The 17505-nt window shown below is 35.6% G+C and overlaps 1 protein-coding gene across 1 annotated transcript in view; it reads right to left on the reverse strand.

Annotated features, from left to right (window-relative positions):
- Positions 1-16602, reverse strand: part of LOC131066098 (uncharacterized) — a 35801-nt gene extending 19199 nt beyond the window's left edge. Inside the window, exons 1-2 of the mRNA XM_058000810.2 lie at positions 16053-16602; positions 2859-2962 (exon numbers count right to left, since the gene is read on the reverse strand). Coding sequence (XP_057856793.2) covers positions 2859-2962; positions 16053-16091 — 143 coding nt within the window. The 5' untranslated portion in view covers positions 16092-16602. The remainder of the gene's footprint in view (positions 1-2858; positions 2963-16052) is intronic.
- Positions 16603-17505: the final 903 nt, after the last annotated feature.

Raw genomic sequence — 17505 nt, forward strand, 5'->3', positions numbered from 1 at the left:
GACAACATTCTATGTTCTTTTGTTATTTACCACTTTTAAATCTTTGATTATATTTTTAATTTGTGCTTTAAATTTCTACTCATCATTATTTGCAATCATTTGAAATATAATAATATTAGTACTTCTAAAAAAAAGTTCAAAAGACAAATCATTTATATTAGCTTTTCCCAAATCGGAGTAAATAAATTGATTGGGCACCTTTAGTGCATAGTAGGTTAAGGGCTCCAATCCTACATACAACAAAGCTGTTAAAGGAGGAGGACAATGAAGTTGATGGCTCACACTATAAGATATGGAGAAGAAGACAACCAAATGAATGGGAGAGAATAAAATGGATATAGATTGCACACAGTAACACCAGGTGCACAAAATGTGTTTGATGGAAGCAAATATCCAAGAGGATGACAATGGATATTAAGTGGCAGTAGTGATGGGAAGAGAAGATGAGAATGCCTAAACAATAGCTTCTACTGGTGAAAAGATACCTATATGTGATGACCCATAATTTCAAGAAGCCTACTCCATCACCATTTCTTACATTGCACTGGGACTGACATTGCAGCCCTTTCTGAAAAGACAAGGTCATTCTCTCTTTATTCACTCAATAAAAATATTTATAGCCTAGTCAAGTCATTTCTTCACATAATAGATTATTAATTGGGTGCCACTTCAATTTCTGTTACACCTCAAACTTGCATATGACAGCATACCAAAAAACTTATTAAAGAAAGTTAACTTGCATATGCTTTCTGATATCCTTCCAGCCATTATCGGTTTCTGCAGAAAGTATGTCACGTTCAACAGTCATATACTTAACTTAAGTCACCAGATCATCAAATTCATTATTACAATTTAGAAGCCTAGAGCCCTTTTCGCATAATAAATGCATCGTATCCCTTCTTCCCACAATAGAAACACGTATCTTTCCAGAATTTTAAGGCTTTTTTGTTTAAACAACTGATGAAAGTACAATTGTCAATGGATGTTTCTTATGGTTAAATGCATGTATTATTGTCTTTTACACAACAAAGAGATTGTTACCTCCCACTATATAAACCCTGATTATACCCCCTTTATTACAATCAACCTTTCAGATAAATTAAAATCTTTCATTGCCGAAATCCTGTAATTGATGGTTGGCCTAACTGCTACCATTTTCTCTATCAATATCTTAATGTGGTCAATGTGCTCTACAGCAATCCCCTCTTCAACCATCCTTCTCTGAGACAATTTTTGTGTAAAAGCAATCTTTTAGTGATCCTTGGGATTCCTGCATACTAACCAAACAATCACACACTTTCTTAATGTTTACACATAACTTAAGATTCATAACACTATATTACCCTTTGCAGCAGACCTTCCTTTATCTACTTTATATTAAGGAACCCTTCTCTCGCAAAATGCTTCTCCTAAATTTCAATAGGTGAGATATGACGCCATAAAACTACTTCACTGCATGGTAATAAACATACATACATTAAAATTCCTTCGACTGACACATTTACTGCTCTTAGTTTCCTTTAATTACCCAGTTTTTGAACCAGTTAAGCCTCTTATCTCCACCAATCCAGTACCATGTTACAGAGAAGGAAAAAATGGACAACTTGCAATATATATTCAAGAGGTTAGTTAAATGAAAGTATAAGAGAATGGCCAAAAACCATCTACTAGATGCATTTAATTGCCTTCGCATGCCACCAAGTTACAGTCCCTCGATTGCCATTTTTTAGGTTAACACCTCCCCCCCCCCCCCCCCCAAACAAATGGCACCTTATGTAGTTTCTATCTAGCATATCTGAGCAAATAACTTATCGTGATCCAGGGAGCACAAATGTGTAAAACCAAATAAACAAATAACATGGTAATGCCACATTGCCCACAAACTATTTTAGAAATATGCTTCTGAACCCGCTATTATACCATGCTAAATTTTTATACAAAAAAAGGTTAATGTTGTACCACAAATAAACTTTTATACCCCAATAAAACAATATTTTTCAATTATATTTTTTTATTTTTATGAGATTTGACCCAGTTGTTTCAAATCATCTCAAGCTAACCACAATAAGTAGTGTTAATAGTTTTGCTGCCAAATTTTTCATTTGTTATAGGCACAATATCACTTCTTTTGTAAACATTTTTAGAAGGAATGTATCTTGCCTACGCTCCTCACCATTCATGTGGATTAGAAAGGTACTGATCTGTGATATTATTACAGCTTGAATGCATGGTGATATTATAACTTCCTGGGCATGCTAAGTAGAGTAAAGAGTTGCATGCTATAGAGGTGAAATTGCAATAGAATGAATGGGGTGATGATTGCAGTCTGCAACTAAATGGAGATATAATGGCAATTGATTTTGCCTCCCAAAGCAAGTTTTCCCTATAAAGGAAAGATTATATTAATCAAGTGAAGCCTTTTCTGAGTTTTAGGTAAGGAAAGATATATTAGATTTGGCAATGGGAAAACACGCTAGGGTATGAAAAGCACAAAGCAGCGCATTGCATTCACTGTTCCCCTATCCCCACTAACAAATGATTATAGGTGCTATGCTAAAGGTTCCCCTTGCCTTGTAATAATTTATTACCATCCTAGATGAGGAAAATTGTCACAAGGGTACAACATATGAAAGACAAAAAGCATTTCACAAAAATGACATCAAATCAAGGGCACAAATGATCATGAAAATTAAAGTAAAAACAGTGTGCCCACAAAAGAATATCTAACAGTATAAGCAATGTAACTTTTAAAAATAAGAAGTCAATAAATTTATAAACCCATTGAAGAAAAAATCAGCCATTGAGTGTCAATCATGTAGACAAAATTAACAAGTTGAAAAAGCTTTGAAGAAAATTACAAATTGATAAGACGACTGTTGACAGATTTGCATTCTTGAATAATTTCCTCCTCATCAAACAGCTCCTCAAGTGTGAAATGCTCTCTCTCCAAGAGTGATTCCACCTGTAGTATTATATGATACTAACATTAGCACAAAGCGCACACAGTTCAAAAGAAATAAATAATTATTGATTGCATCAAGTACAGTTTTCCTACAAACTAGCCATATAACAGAAACACGATAAATATAGTAAAAAAACAAATGACTGAACCCACAGAAAACATCAAAAAAAAGTATTAACAATATAGTTAGTTGAGTCGCTATATAAATAAATGAAAACATATGCATATATTCCACAGCATTTTCAGGACGGGGCCAGCAGGAAATGTAGGAACATGTTTCCAGGATGACGGGATGGTGGTATTTTTTGAGGATGGCAGTGGGCAGCAATAATAAAACTAGGGAAAAAAATGAAAATAAACTAAATTAAAATTATTCATGTTATAGAGCATTCATCATCTTCATATAGAACCAGATTACACAACATTGTAGTTGAATTGAGAATTCACAAGTCAACACACAATTTAGCAAAATTTCATAGTTTTCATTGCGTATCTCCGTATATAGTAAAACAAAATGCCTAAAGGATGCATCTGCAAAATGAGAACGTTGATTTTTTGGGGGGGGTAACCTATGCAGCTCAAAGAATGCTTGGCTGCACTTAGCATATAGTTAAGCACCATTTGTTAAAGTTCATTGAAATATTATAATTATGCTATTATAAAGAAAAGTAGTTGTCATGAATTATAACAATGAATTGTGACCTTATATGCAGGTGAACCCATTCCCTATTAGGCCACCATTAAGCCTAGATCAAACTAAATCTATTGCTATTTATCTGCCACTTACATATATAGTTGATTGATCATTGCTGCTCTATTCTACGTTATTCTACTGTTACATTGATGTAATTTACTTTCCTAAGTAAGTAGTAATAGAACATGTGTACATCTATAATGAAACAAATGCATTGGAATGCAGATGAACAATTTCTTACTTCACAGATATGTCAAATGTATCTCAAATTTGGTAACCTATCTGAGAAGAAATTGGGCTTTTCAGTTTTGTGGCTAGACAGATGTGGAGTAAGCAGATTCAGAGAACGATATCTACTTCAAAATATGATTTCAGGCCATGATTTAGAGGTATATCTTGGATCTACAAAGGCCTTATGATCTGCTTGAGTAATATACAAAGATGCCATGGATGCCACACACGAAATAGATTACATTTAATGAATATTAGATGACCAAAAATTCAGAGAATCTGTACCAACACCATTAAAATGTGACAACGAAAACACTATCAAACTGGACAATAATCCAATCTGTGCTTAGTTCATGCAATTGTAAAACAGATTCAGAACAAATAGATTGAGTTAATTTTCTAGATTTTTTGGTGATTTAAAAACCTACAAACCGTGCAGGATGGCTGGCCATCCCTTGGACAGTCAAGGGACTTGAGGGACGTCCCTGGCCATCCCAGCTGTCCTGCTCCCTCCTGACTGTTTCTGCTCCACACAGGGGATCAGGTAGGGTCCCAGGGACATTTCTGAGGCATGCCCCATTCCCCAAAACATGATTGGAACAAGGACACCCAGGAAAAACCCAAGGACATATCTCTGTGTAGACTGATTATATATGACAAAATTTAGGAGTTCAATTCCAGATAACAGTTCACAATCTTGCCATTATCACACTGTGTGCAAAGTTACACTGCCATCATAACAAATAAATTAGCCACATTGTAATGTCCCTTTCTAGAATGTTTCTTATTTTTGCCTGAAAACAATATTTCTAATTCTAAAATGATAATTGCATTTTCATTCATAGAAATTAATTTAAATCAAAATCTTTAATTTTATTATAACATTCAGATCTTTCAATGACAAAAATCTAAAAATAATATTCTTGATTTTCTGCTATATTTCTTCTTCAGATTTGCAGCGATTTTTCCTTAAATGGCTGTCCTTGATCTAGACAAGTTATGGGTTTTTGTCCAATAACTTGATAAGAGAAATCAATGGTTTTCATCCTTAAATCTCTTATTTTTTCTTTGAAGGGTTTGCATCCTCTTTGGCTATGACATTTATTTGCAACTTCACATAATATTTCCTTCCAATTCATTGATGTCCTCTCCATAATGAAATGATCACCCTTATATCTTAATATTGAGGGAGCCACAACCTTCCACATACAACTACTGCCCTTTGAAAGAGTCACAACCTTTCTTGTTCAATCACTGCCCTTGGTTAACTTATAATTTTAATTCAATTCTTCTTTATTCTAAATTGCTAGCATGAAACCTAGCACCACCTTATTAGCATTAACTTGAGCACCACTTTTTAATAGTCTAGTTGCTGGAAACAGGCAGCTATGTATGCTGCGATTGGTAGCAACTTGGCAGCGGCATGACAGACCACCCTTCCCAGGATTGCTTGTCCTGAAGCAATCCCAAGCTATAATGCTCTTGAAGTCACCAAGATCCCAAATCAACCTTGTAGATTTGTAATTCCTTGACATTGATTTTCCTTGCAACATAATTGGCTTCTGTTGTGATGCTTTGGCATAATTAGGAATTGAAAAATTTACACCAAGTGATGCTTCTCTCATTGTCTTGGTTATTTCCGACTTTGACTACAATGATGTTCTTGGAAATTGTTGCTACAATACTCTACTCAACCAGACTACCAATATAGGCCTCTAATATCATCAGGTTAATACCATCATCTAAAGAGTGAGGACAATTTATTGTCCAATATTCTTTGGGCTTATGAACTGGTATTTTATTTCCAGAGAAGCCGGAACTCTTGTGTCCCTCCTTGGGCACGCATATCCCCGTATCTGAAACGGATACATATCCAATACAGCCCGGATACACATCAGATACTGTACCCACATACCCAAAAAACCTTGATTTCCCACCGAACCAAATACTATCTTATACTATTTTTGCATATTGTAATTTGTTAGATCAACTTATAACTATTTCTGTAGCAATTATGTGTCTATATTGCTTTTGAAGTAATGAAAAAACTCCTCTAATAACTCAGAAAATTGGGTTAAATATATGTGTGTTTTATGAATGTCATATCCAGCTGTATCCATATCCATATTTGTATCCGTATCTGTGTCCATACAACTTCGCCCAAATACTGTCAACAAAAAAGAGTTGGTAATTTAAGACGAGCTTTCTTTCATCCTCAAAGTGAAGAAACAAAAAATCATCTTGCAGTCCTACAATTCTTCCTTCCAGCTCCACCTTTCAAACATCAAACCAAAGACCAATTTCAATCATTTTCTCTTGTAATTCCTAATTTATATCATTACACACTTTCAATATGTTTTCCAAATTTTCATTTTTCTTGTCTTAGCCTTGTGCATATTTCTTCATGTCCCTAGCTCAATACTCTTGTTTCATTAAGCTCAATTTGTAGTTCCGCAATTTTTTCTTCTAAATCCACCCTACTAGAATCTCATATTCTCTGATTCTCAACCATCTTTACTATTAATTTCTTAGCCCTTTTATTGCATTTTCTCGATTCATTTTTATCAAAGATCCTAGGCAATAAATACAAACTCTCGATTGTCATTGTTGACATCCAAAATGATAGTAAAATGTTGCATCTTCTGGCATGATGAATTATGGGAGTGTTGTGAATAGCAAGATCCCACTCCTTTGTACAAAGCCGATTTTGTATTTGAATAAAGGGATCTAAAGGGATCTAGGTGTCCTTCACTGCAGGTCATATCTTTCACTTTAATTAGCATCAAGCTCCCCAAGATGACTATCCATTTTAACTTAAATTTTTATGGCATGACAACATGTTGAATGTGTCCATTGTTCCTTAATGTCCATGTTGGTCTCTGCGAGAGGTAAACCAAAAGAAACATTCTCATGACTGCAAACTAACCCATCAACAAGCTTATCGATTTTGGAACATGGGTGTTCAAATGTCCCCTGGTCAACTTCCATATAGTCCATATGTATCATAATGGAGTTTTCTTGATTAACTTGCAATTCCTACTCATGGGGGTCAATCTTAGAAAACTCATTCTTCACAACAGCATAACTAATATCTTGCACATCATCATGATGTGGTCCAATTGTTTACATACCTTGCAAATCATTTTTACATAGATCAATTACTTCCCTACCTAAAAATCTAATGGATGTTTTTTGGACATCATTTGCAATCATTGACACATAAAATTGGCTCTTCTTCTTCTTTGGTTTTAGCGATTTCTTGTGATTCTGATTCCAACTTCTCTTCTGCTGTAATTAATAATTCTCTTTGATCAAGTTCCTTGTCTCTTCCTTGGCCATTTTTCTTGTGCATTCATATAGATCCCTCTTTGTTGGGATAATGATTCCCAAGTGCCTCCAAGTCTCATCAAGGGGAACACTAGCTTTGTAATCTTCTGACAACCTTTGGTACTTAAAAATAATTTAAGGGGCCTCAAGTTTGTACAACAATTATTGAACAGGATCCATGTCCTCTTTCTTTCATTCACCTTCAAATCTCTTTGAATAGAATTCATCCATCACTTTAGCTATACCCCACAGGTTGGCAGGATAGCTGCTCTAAAACCATTTGTAATATATCCCTTTCTAGAACATTTCTTAGTTTTGCCTTAAAACAATATTTCTAATTCTAAAACGACGATTGCATTTACATTTATAAATAAAACTTAAATCAAAATCACAAATTTTATAATAATATTTAGATTTTCACTTTGACATAATTTTGAAAATAATCTTATCTTGGTTTTCTACTATGTTTCTTCTTCCAATTTGCAGCTATTTTTCCTTAAATGTTTGTGCTTGATATTTAGACAAGTTATGGGTTTTCATCCTTAATCTCTTAGTTTTTCTTCGGATGGTTTGAATCCTCTTAAGCTGTAATATTTATTTGCAAGTCACATAATATTTTCAGATTTTCTTCCAATTTATCGATCTCCCTTTATATCTTATTATTGAGGGAGTCACAACCTTTCTTATTCAACCGCTGCCGTTTGACGACATTTAATTTTAATTTAATTCTTCTTTACTCTATATTGCTAGTACGAAAACAATTGCCACCTTATTAGCATTATCTTTGGCACCACTTTCTAGTAGCCTTGTCACTGGAAATGGGCAGCTATGTAAGCTGCGATTGGTTGCAATTCGGTAGGGGCATGATACACACACAAAATATACTTAAACAAGAATAGCACAAGTATCAGCATATTGAATGTAAACTGATGTGTATTGCAAATTGCTTAATAGCAGTTTCTGCAACTGAAAAGAGATTACAGAGTAATATAGTTACACTACAGCTATTATATGAATGCATTGTTAAAATCTAACAGTAAATAATTTAAAGGGGATGACCCCACAACGCAGCGGTTAGCTGTGAGCCTCCTACATGGGAGGTCTTGGGTTCAAATCTACTCGACTGGTTGTTAGCTCCAGGGAAAAGCTAAATTACTGCTTCGGCTGTGAATTATCAAAAAAAACTGTACATAATTTATACTTTTACAATCATCGTGTTTAGGTTTTAAAATTACTTTGCCAGAACCTCAGGCTACACTCATACACACACATGAAGAATAAGATATCAAATACATGAGAATTCGGAATTTATACATACATACTACACAATGGAGTTAATCCCACACTAACATGGAATAAAAATCATAGTCCTGTAACTGACATGTTAATCAAACAACAAAAAGGAAAACATATTTTATTATATAAACAAAGTTGCCCTTATTTCAACTAAGGAATTAATTTGATTTCTAGAAAAAACACTAGACCAAAACCACTGAAATCGAATCCCCTCTAGCAATCAGTGAGGATTAAAAATTATATCCTCTTAAAAAGTAGAAAGCAACTCAAAGTGTAAAAGAGTTTTTGAAAGAAAGAGCATCTTGACTAAAACGTGCAAAATAATATTTCCAACAGACCTAAAATAAAGATCAAAAAGGAAAACTTTCTTGAGTTATATACGTATCTTGAGCTGTTTACAAGGCCTTTGGTAAAAGATCTATGCAACGTTACTTTTTAGCTAAGTTACAAGTATGGGTACGGACACGGGTACGGGTACGTGTGTACGGTATGCTGGTACGGCAAATTTGGGGGGGGGCTGGGTACGTTTGGGTACGTCCGTACAAAAAAATGTAAAAAATCATAAATATATACATATATACAGTGTAATAAGTAGAAACAAAAATTAAATTTAGAATCCCACATATCATCCATATGCTAAACAAAACTTGGAACTATCATATATGATTCATAACTATAACAAAATTACAAATTTACTGTAAGTCTAATCTAATATGAAATATCCATTTGTCAAAATTTGAATGTTATGAACTTATGATAGATATTGAATTCATTGTGCACCTCCCGTCTCGCCTCCTCTGTGCCTTCGCGCCTCCCGTCTCGCCTCCTCTGTGCCTTCGTGCCTCCCGTCACCCCTCTCACCTCTATGTCGTTGCAGCAGAAAGAATGGTTTCCGTTTTTCGGTTTTCCTTCTTAGTTTTCACTGTGTGTGGCGTGGAAGGAATGGTTCTGCATTTTTAACTTTTGGCTTTGCTTTAGAGTTTAAAACGTTAAACGACGCGATTCCACCCGTGAAAAAAACCCTCTAAATTTGTGCATGATGCGGATTCGTCAAAAAAACCCTTTGGAATCGCCACATCTACACCGGATACGTCGGGATTCGTGACTCAAAAAACGGATACGTTTCAGGTGGAAAAAATCAGTACCCAATCCGAATCCACAAGGATTCCAGGTCGAATCCGAATCCGATACGTATCGTATCCGGATTTGGGGGAAAAATGTGAAGTACCGGTAACTTAGCTTTTTAGGAATTTAAAACAATTAATTTATGCAATACAAAATTGCATGGCCGAGGCCCACTTTCCCAGCGCTAAGTAATGCTGTGTGCAGAAATATGTTAAGTAAAAAATTTGACTATTAACCACCAAGTGCATAGTTTGCATTTCAATGGCATGACTAATACTTCATGACAAAACAAAATTCAATATATTGTCAGAATTTCTAATATTTGAACAACATTCTATTGGTAAAAATCTGTATTCTCCATTTGAAATAAAATCACCAATACTGAAAGGAATCACATGGATTGGTGATGACCAATGCAATTCCCTCCAGATCAATAAGCTGGACCCTTGGGTACTATCGTACTGCAATAAAGTTGTAAGAAAATGAACTTAAATTATTCAATGTGAAATCTATGTAATGGAGCAACATTTGACATTCTTACTTAAAACATACAATAGCCAACAATTATTTAGGGAGAGGGGTAACGCTGTTTTGATCACCATGACACATTTACTTGAGAATTATTATAGAAGCCAATTGTCAAAGTGGAAAAAATATAAAGAACTGCATCAAAGCACTAAATTCCAAAACAACTAGACATGAAACAGCATAGACCATTGTTACCGCTTGGGTTGAAATTTAAAAAGACAACATGAGAAACTCCTCTAGAATATCTTTTGAAGGTATCATTAACATGTAAACAGGAGGCTACAAACTTGAAAAAAACTGAATGGCTACCTGAAAACCATGGTGGAAGGCAATAGGCAAAGCAGAAACAATATGAAGGCTAGTTTAAACATACTTCCATGAATTTTCCAGATAAACAAATATTAAATGCTCAAAACTAAAATTCTGGCCAGCTAACTACAGAAAAGCATACACCATTGCCATGACCTTAAAAAGTAACCAAGACTTAATTATCAGCTGACATGTAACCACATTCTCTGACCTGCCAGATAAGAATAATAATTCTAATAAAGGTCAAGCTTAATGCATATACACATCTGTGAAATTTACACCTATCTTCTATATCTGTATACAAGCACTCAACAGGAATCAAGACAGTGGCAAGCACATGACATGAGATTGAGAAAGCACAGCTGTTGCACACATGTTTTCAGGGAATAAGTTGCTTCTAAAAAGTGTAGATAACAGTTCTACAGAGCTCAAGATTTGGTAAGCATATGCAACAATTATATGCAAATCACATCATAATTACCCCATGAAATTCAAAATTAGAGAACACAGACAATGAGCCAGTGATAAGACATGTCTACATTGTAAAGTGTGATGACCAGCATGCAATGGGGCATAGATTGCTTCTAACAGAACAGATAAGAACTGTGAAAGACATCCATATTTATTGTGTATAAAACATTAATAAGTTAACAGCTATGCCTAAATTGCTTTTAGCAATGTAAATAACAGTTCTAAAATAGGACACCATTTATGAGGTATCGGATTTATGGTAGACCAGGAGCAGGTAAAAAGTTTCTTCTCCAGAAGGATTCCTGCAGTTAAATATTGATCGGGCAGCACATGGTAATCTGGGTGAGGCTGATGCTGGAATGAGTGGTGATTCATCCCTCTTTGGGTCATTTTAAAAAAGGGTCTTGTACCTCAGGGTTACAATGAATGATGAGGATGAGTTGGAGACAGTTATTCACAGGCTTTTCATTGGCTTCATCTTTGAACTGTCAAAAAGCTCTTGCACAAAGGTAGTCACTCTTTGGTGACTATTAAAAGGCTTTCAAAAGGCTATTTTCCAATTTGGCAGCTCTGCAGTATGCTGGATGGAGCTAAATCTTTTATGTTCCAATTTTTCTGACATAAGCCTTCTTCACTGTCTCTGTATAGTGAAGAAAATATTTTGGTGAATCAGGGTATTGACCAGAACAAGGCCTTCTTTGGCTGCTAGCAACCACAATATGGTTTTTAATGTTGCACTTGGAATTGGCACCTTATAATAAATCTCTGTGCGAGGTGATGATGATATGGTTTGTTTGCTAATTCCATCAGTTCTCTTGAATCCCTTACCAGACGTATTTTCCTTCTGCTTGTGTGGTCTTTATCTTTTAGCTATACATTTCAGCTAGTGTTTGGTGCCATTATCATGATTCTTGATTCGTGGGTGGCTTTCGTTGGCATTTGTTGGCCTCTCCTGAGGTCATGTGGTGGTTGCTTCTTTTGTGCTGTCTGCTATTGCAAAGAAGCCTGTCATAGGTAGGTGTCACAATCCCTACCATTGAGGAAAGGTGTATGATCACCAGATGTACAAAATGTTTCACTGCACTATTGATATTTTCCTGAATTTTGTTAAATGCATTCTTGGACCAGAAAGTGTGGTAAACAGTCGGTTGCTTTAGTCATGAGAATCAATTCTGGGAGGATTTTTGGGGGAAAGAGAAACTGACAATTCTGTCAAGCAAGGTGCACAAGTGGTAGTAAGATATGGAGAACCTGGAAGTTTCTGTACTGCATAAACTTCTGCTGGTCTTGGGTGGAGACACAAGTGTGAATTCCAAAAGCAACTCTATTTTTTGTCGGTTCAACAGAAATTTTAGGAGCTATAGGCTTTCTGTCTATAACTGCAAAAGGTGGAAAAGCATCTGTTGATGACTCATAATAGGGAGTGCTAGAGGTTAACAGTTCCTTTCCCCTGTCTTCCCTAGACGGGCTTCATCTGATTTGGGCCCAGCAGAGGAAAGAAGTCATTCCCATTGTTCAGTTTTAGATTCGACGAATTGTGCGGATGGCGCTATAGTTAATGCTAAATCAGCAGTGATCAGTGCTGGTGGTGATTCAGGTGGTAGTAGCAGAATGGTTGCCAGTTCGGCTTCAGGTGGTGGAAGTGATGCCAGTTTAGGTGTTGGTGATTAAGGGGTCACACAAATGGATGGTAATGCTGGCAGCTGGGTATCTTCTCTGTTGGATTTTTGGCTCTGTTTTAGAATTCTTAGTTTTTAGATAGCCCAGCATGGGCATTTTCCCAATTAGCTGTTCAGAATGTATGTCTTCTATTTTAATGCATCTTGGGCAGGGGGGCCTATAGAACCCCCAGGAATTATATCGACAACAATTTAAAAAACAGTTCTAAAACAGTTCTTATTTTCTGGGTGAGTGACTCTATAGAATCCTCATTGCTTAGGTTTTAATAAATCTAAAAAAGGGTCCAAGTTCATCATGTGTATGCAACAGTCGAATAATTATCAAATTAATAATGTCCTTGGCTAAATTATCAAATTAATAATGTCCTTGGCTAAATTATCAAATTGGCATTGGCAGGGGAAGATTTGGCAGTGGTTGCCATTACTGAGTTAGATGATTTGAACCTTAGGGTTCTCGCAGCTTGCTTAAAAATCTTGAAAGGCAATTTGAAACCCTAAGGAGCCACTACATGGCTTCCAAACAATTTGATAAAACCAAGGTAGATAAAAGTGGTGATTATCTCTGGGTCAGCAGTGTCCCACACCCAAGTTTCAAACAACTGCAGCATCCTAATAGTGCCCTACTTTCCAGAACCCCAATGTAGACACAGCTGACCCTACCCCATGCAAGAAACTCAAACAGATATTCCAAAATCACTTCAAGGGCCCATCAAGCTCTTTATCATATCTAAGGCAGTTGAAGCTTTATAAGGACTTTACCTAGAGAGTGCAGCATATTCTCCACATTTGAGATCATATGCTTAGGTAGAACCAGGCGAGGGAGGAGATGCTGGTGACCCCAAAAGAGAAGAAACTCCTTGAGATCCAAATGGGGGTGCCAGTTTTCAAAGTTGGTAGTTGGAAGTGGCAGTCGAGGGCAGTCTCAGGGAGAGACCTTAGCAAGTGATGGCAAATGGCATGGAGTCAACTTATAGTAGTTCATTGGCAGTAGACATGGGTTAATTCAAGAAGAGATGGAGAGAGTGAACGGCAAGGATTAATATTGTTCAAAAAGGTGGTTCAACACAGGCTTGAGTTGAGGAATTATGATTGAATAGCATATCAATCAATGCATGCCTTGAGTCCCCATCTTACAATAATCAATCAATATTATCATTCAATGCATGCCTTGAGTCCCCATCTTACAATAATCACTCACTATTTGGGATTCTTATTCTCGTGTGGTTTTGTTTAGTAGTCTGTTTCTATTTTGTAATCCTTATTATCAACAGTATGCTCATACAAGGAGTTTTATATTGCATCTAATAGCTACAGCCATGTATCCAGGCTTAACACTCATGGGAACACTCTCTATCTTTAGCTGTCTAGTCTCTCAGTAGTATGCTCTTTGCAGAGATATAGTTTGCAACTCTAACCACATGGCCAGGCTTGATTCCCATAGGAAGAGTTATTAAAAGCAAATGACCCTAGCACAATCCCTCGTTTATCTATCCAAAATAACGGTTTTAAAAGAGGTGCAGGTTTCCTAGGCATATGCTACAGCCCTAACCATGCCTTTTTTTATATCTGAGTAGAATTACAGTACAGCAATAAAGAATCAAATTAGAAAGCCAGTAAATGATAGGATTATGGGAAGAAAGAGCTATAATGATGTAAAGCCTTTGTTATGTGCAGGCATCTAATTGCTTTTAGCAGTGAAAATGTCAGTTCTAATTAAGGTCCAGTTTTGTTGGGGACATAAAGTCAATATCAAAGCTGCAAAACTCAAATTCAGAATCAGAAGACAACAATGAAGTGAGAAAGCATGACTATTCATCCTCGCATTGGCAGTTGACGTGTATTGGAGCCTAGATTTCTTCTAAACTTATAAATTGCTTGCTAATAACATACAACAATAATAATTAATTTCCATTGCCGCTTTGAGTTTCCAGTTAAAATCACCTTGAGGTATTTAACTTGAAGCAAGCAAGCAACACTAAAGTGAGAAGACATAACAATTCATTTTGCATACAACTCCAATCATATAGTAAGGCCTAACTAATTCTAACAGAAAGACAAAATAGGACACCAAGATTACTGCACATAAAGAATAATGATAATTAAGCCCATCTTTCTTTTTCAAAATAAAACGGATTCAAAATTAGAACAACCTAAAAGACAGTTAGAATATACAGCTGTCCACTATTGTCAGTGACTTTGAAATGTTCTTGAGCTTTAAAAAACTTGAAGAAAATGTAAATAACAATTCTAAGTGTAAACAAGGTTTTATACTTTGCAGATGCAGCAGTAATATGCATGCCCTTTTTCCTGTCACATATGATTCCCCCTAATGCACTCAACTCTAAATAGCTTATAACACTAAAAATTGTTTTGGCAAGTTTGTTTTAAACCCTGCTTTATATTTCCGAGTAAAATTACTCAACAGGATCCAGAATTCGGACAAGCAGATGAGATCAATGTCAGGGTGCACAGCCACAAACAGTTGTCTGCGAGAGTCATCTCATGAGTTGAGCCCTAGAATGGTTCTAATGGTGTGATTTCTTTCCTGCAGCTATATTTTAACTCTACAACATTCAAACTTCTTGATACACGTAATACAAATTATTCTGTGGCGTACAACTTCTCTTACATATTAGACATAAAATTGCTTCTCTAAGAACGTTTAAGCTCCATTTCGCATTTCCAAGTACATCAATCCACAAAACTTAAAATCAGAGCAAGTAGATAAAGGAAGACAACAGCAGCTTCTGTCATGTATCGATCCCTAAATTGCAGCTAATGATGAAAATTATTTCTACAACTAAATTTAGCCTCACTGCTTTCCACTCCACAGCTATTCATCTCTCATTTTCAATAGAAAATTGCATTTCCTCAGGTTTCTCAACAAATACACATCAACAACCAATCAAAAAAAAACTAAGGGAATGACATGACCAGAACAGCTACTGACTCTCTAGCGCCACTGCAGTCATTTATTGAGCATAAAAAGCTTTCAACGGTGTAAATATTTTTCTTCAACTAAATTTTACTCTACGACATTTTGAACAGCAACCTAGGAGTCGCAGTTTTAGCATAAAGTATGAATTCCTCAAATTCCACACGAAATACACATCCATTATCGAACAGAAAGAAGCAAAAAATTAAAATTAAAATATAACCACGAAGAAAACAGCTAATGACTGTAGTACGCCACTGCCATCATTTATTGAGCTCTAAACCATCATTAACATGCAAGAAAAATATCTACAGCTAAATTTAAGTCCACAGAATTAAATCCACGACACCAGTTTCTCAATTTCCGCACAAAAGATGAAATGCCTCGTTTTCCGCAAAACACGCATTAGCTAGATTTCCATAAAGAACACACTCATTCGCGATCGAACAAAAACAAATAGAAAAGAAAAGACATGGACCAGAGCGGCCTATGTACCGGAGATGTGGTGGAGAGTCCAGCCATGCGCCAAAACATCTTTGCGAAGCCCAGCAACGGGTACACCACAGAAATCCGTGGTTAAAAACCTCGCAACAACCGGTATTCACACTCTATTTTCACGATCTACTGATCCAAACGTAGAACAATCCCAGATTAGCTCATTAAACCGCTGTCCGCAGCTGAGGTCTAGTGTTCGAACCCTAGTAGACCTTTCTATCTTCTATTCTCTTAAGCCTAAATTTCTGTCCACATAGTATTCACGGTGAGCTCGTGAAAGTGAGGGAGGTGAGCATATGACGATTGAAAAGCTCCGAGAATTCGAACCCGTGACGTTGATCAAGCAAACCCTGGCGCCGTTGGTTGCAGATGAAAAAGAAAATAATTATCAGAAGGCAAAAGAAGAACCCTCCTCGACATAGAGGAAAAATAATATAAAACCAAAACAACAAAAAAAGAACGGCGAGAAGCAAAATAGGGGAAATGAAATTGGAACAAGGGATTTTTTTAAAAATAAAAATTAATTATAATAAAACTGAATAAACTGAGGGGAAAGCTGAGAAGATAAAGTTGTGAAAAATTGAAATAGGTCTTGATTAAATTTTGCTCGTTATGGTAAGTTTGATAAGTGGGGAAATTTATTGCCAGTAAATTTTTGGATATTCTCTATAGTGGACTACTAGTTATTAATTCCACGTGTCTTCTTTTAAATGGTGCAATGTAGGGTTAGTTGGGTGTAAGCTTTTTAAGGTAAAAAAGGAAGGACGGTTTGTGACAAATGGGTGGATGGAAGGCTTGCTTTTTTTAAGATTTTTAAGGTATGTTAAAGAATTTATATTTATAGGTGATGGATGAATTATTTTAATTTATAATTTATTTTTAAATTATAAATTGTGATTGAAAATTTTGATGTAAGAAAATAAAAATTATGATTAGATAATGTAATTATATAGAATAAAAGTGTATATTGTATTTTATTTTTTTATTATGTTATTTTGAGTCAATGTTATGATGCATGATTTTTTTTCATATTTTGACTATTTTGGATGTATTTATTCAACTAAATTTTAATCAAACACATTGATATGTCACATCTCTGTGTTTTATTTTAATCTAATACGATTTGAATTAGCTTGTTCATCTTGGACTAGAAGGTACTTTGTAATTTTATTCTCTAGAGAAGACCACTCTTGTCTCATTCCCTAAACTAGATTCTAGTCACAATTGTATCACCCTCTTTCAAAATTTAATTCTTGTATTCCAAAGTTTGTAATATCAAGAAGTGATTTTTATTTTATTTTTACCTAGGGGTGTCCCTGTGACCCCAATTTGGGGTGAGTTGGGGCAAGACTAATCACCCAAGGTCGGTAAGGGCGGGTTCGAACAACCTAGCCAATAGGTAAACCCTATTAACAAGAGTTGAGACTAATCAATATTTTATTATTATTTATCA

The sequence above is a fragment of the Cryptomeria japonica genome, chromosome 11 (assembly GCF_030272615.1).
Source record: "Cryptomeria japonica chromosome 11, Sugi_1.0, whole genome shotgun sequence".
Classification (NCBI taxonomy): Eukaryota; Viridiplantae; Streptophyta; class Pinopsida; order Cupressales; family Cupressaceae; genus Cryptomeria; species Cryptomeria japonica.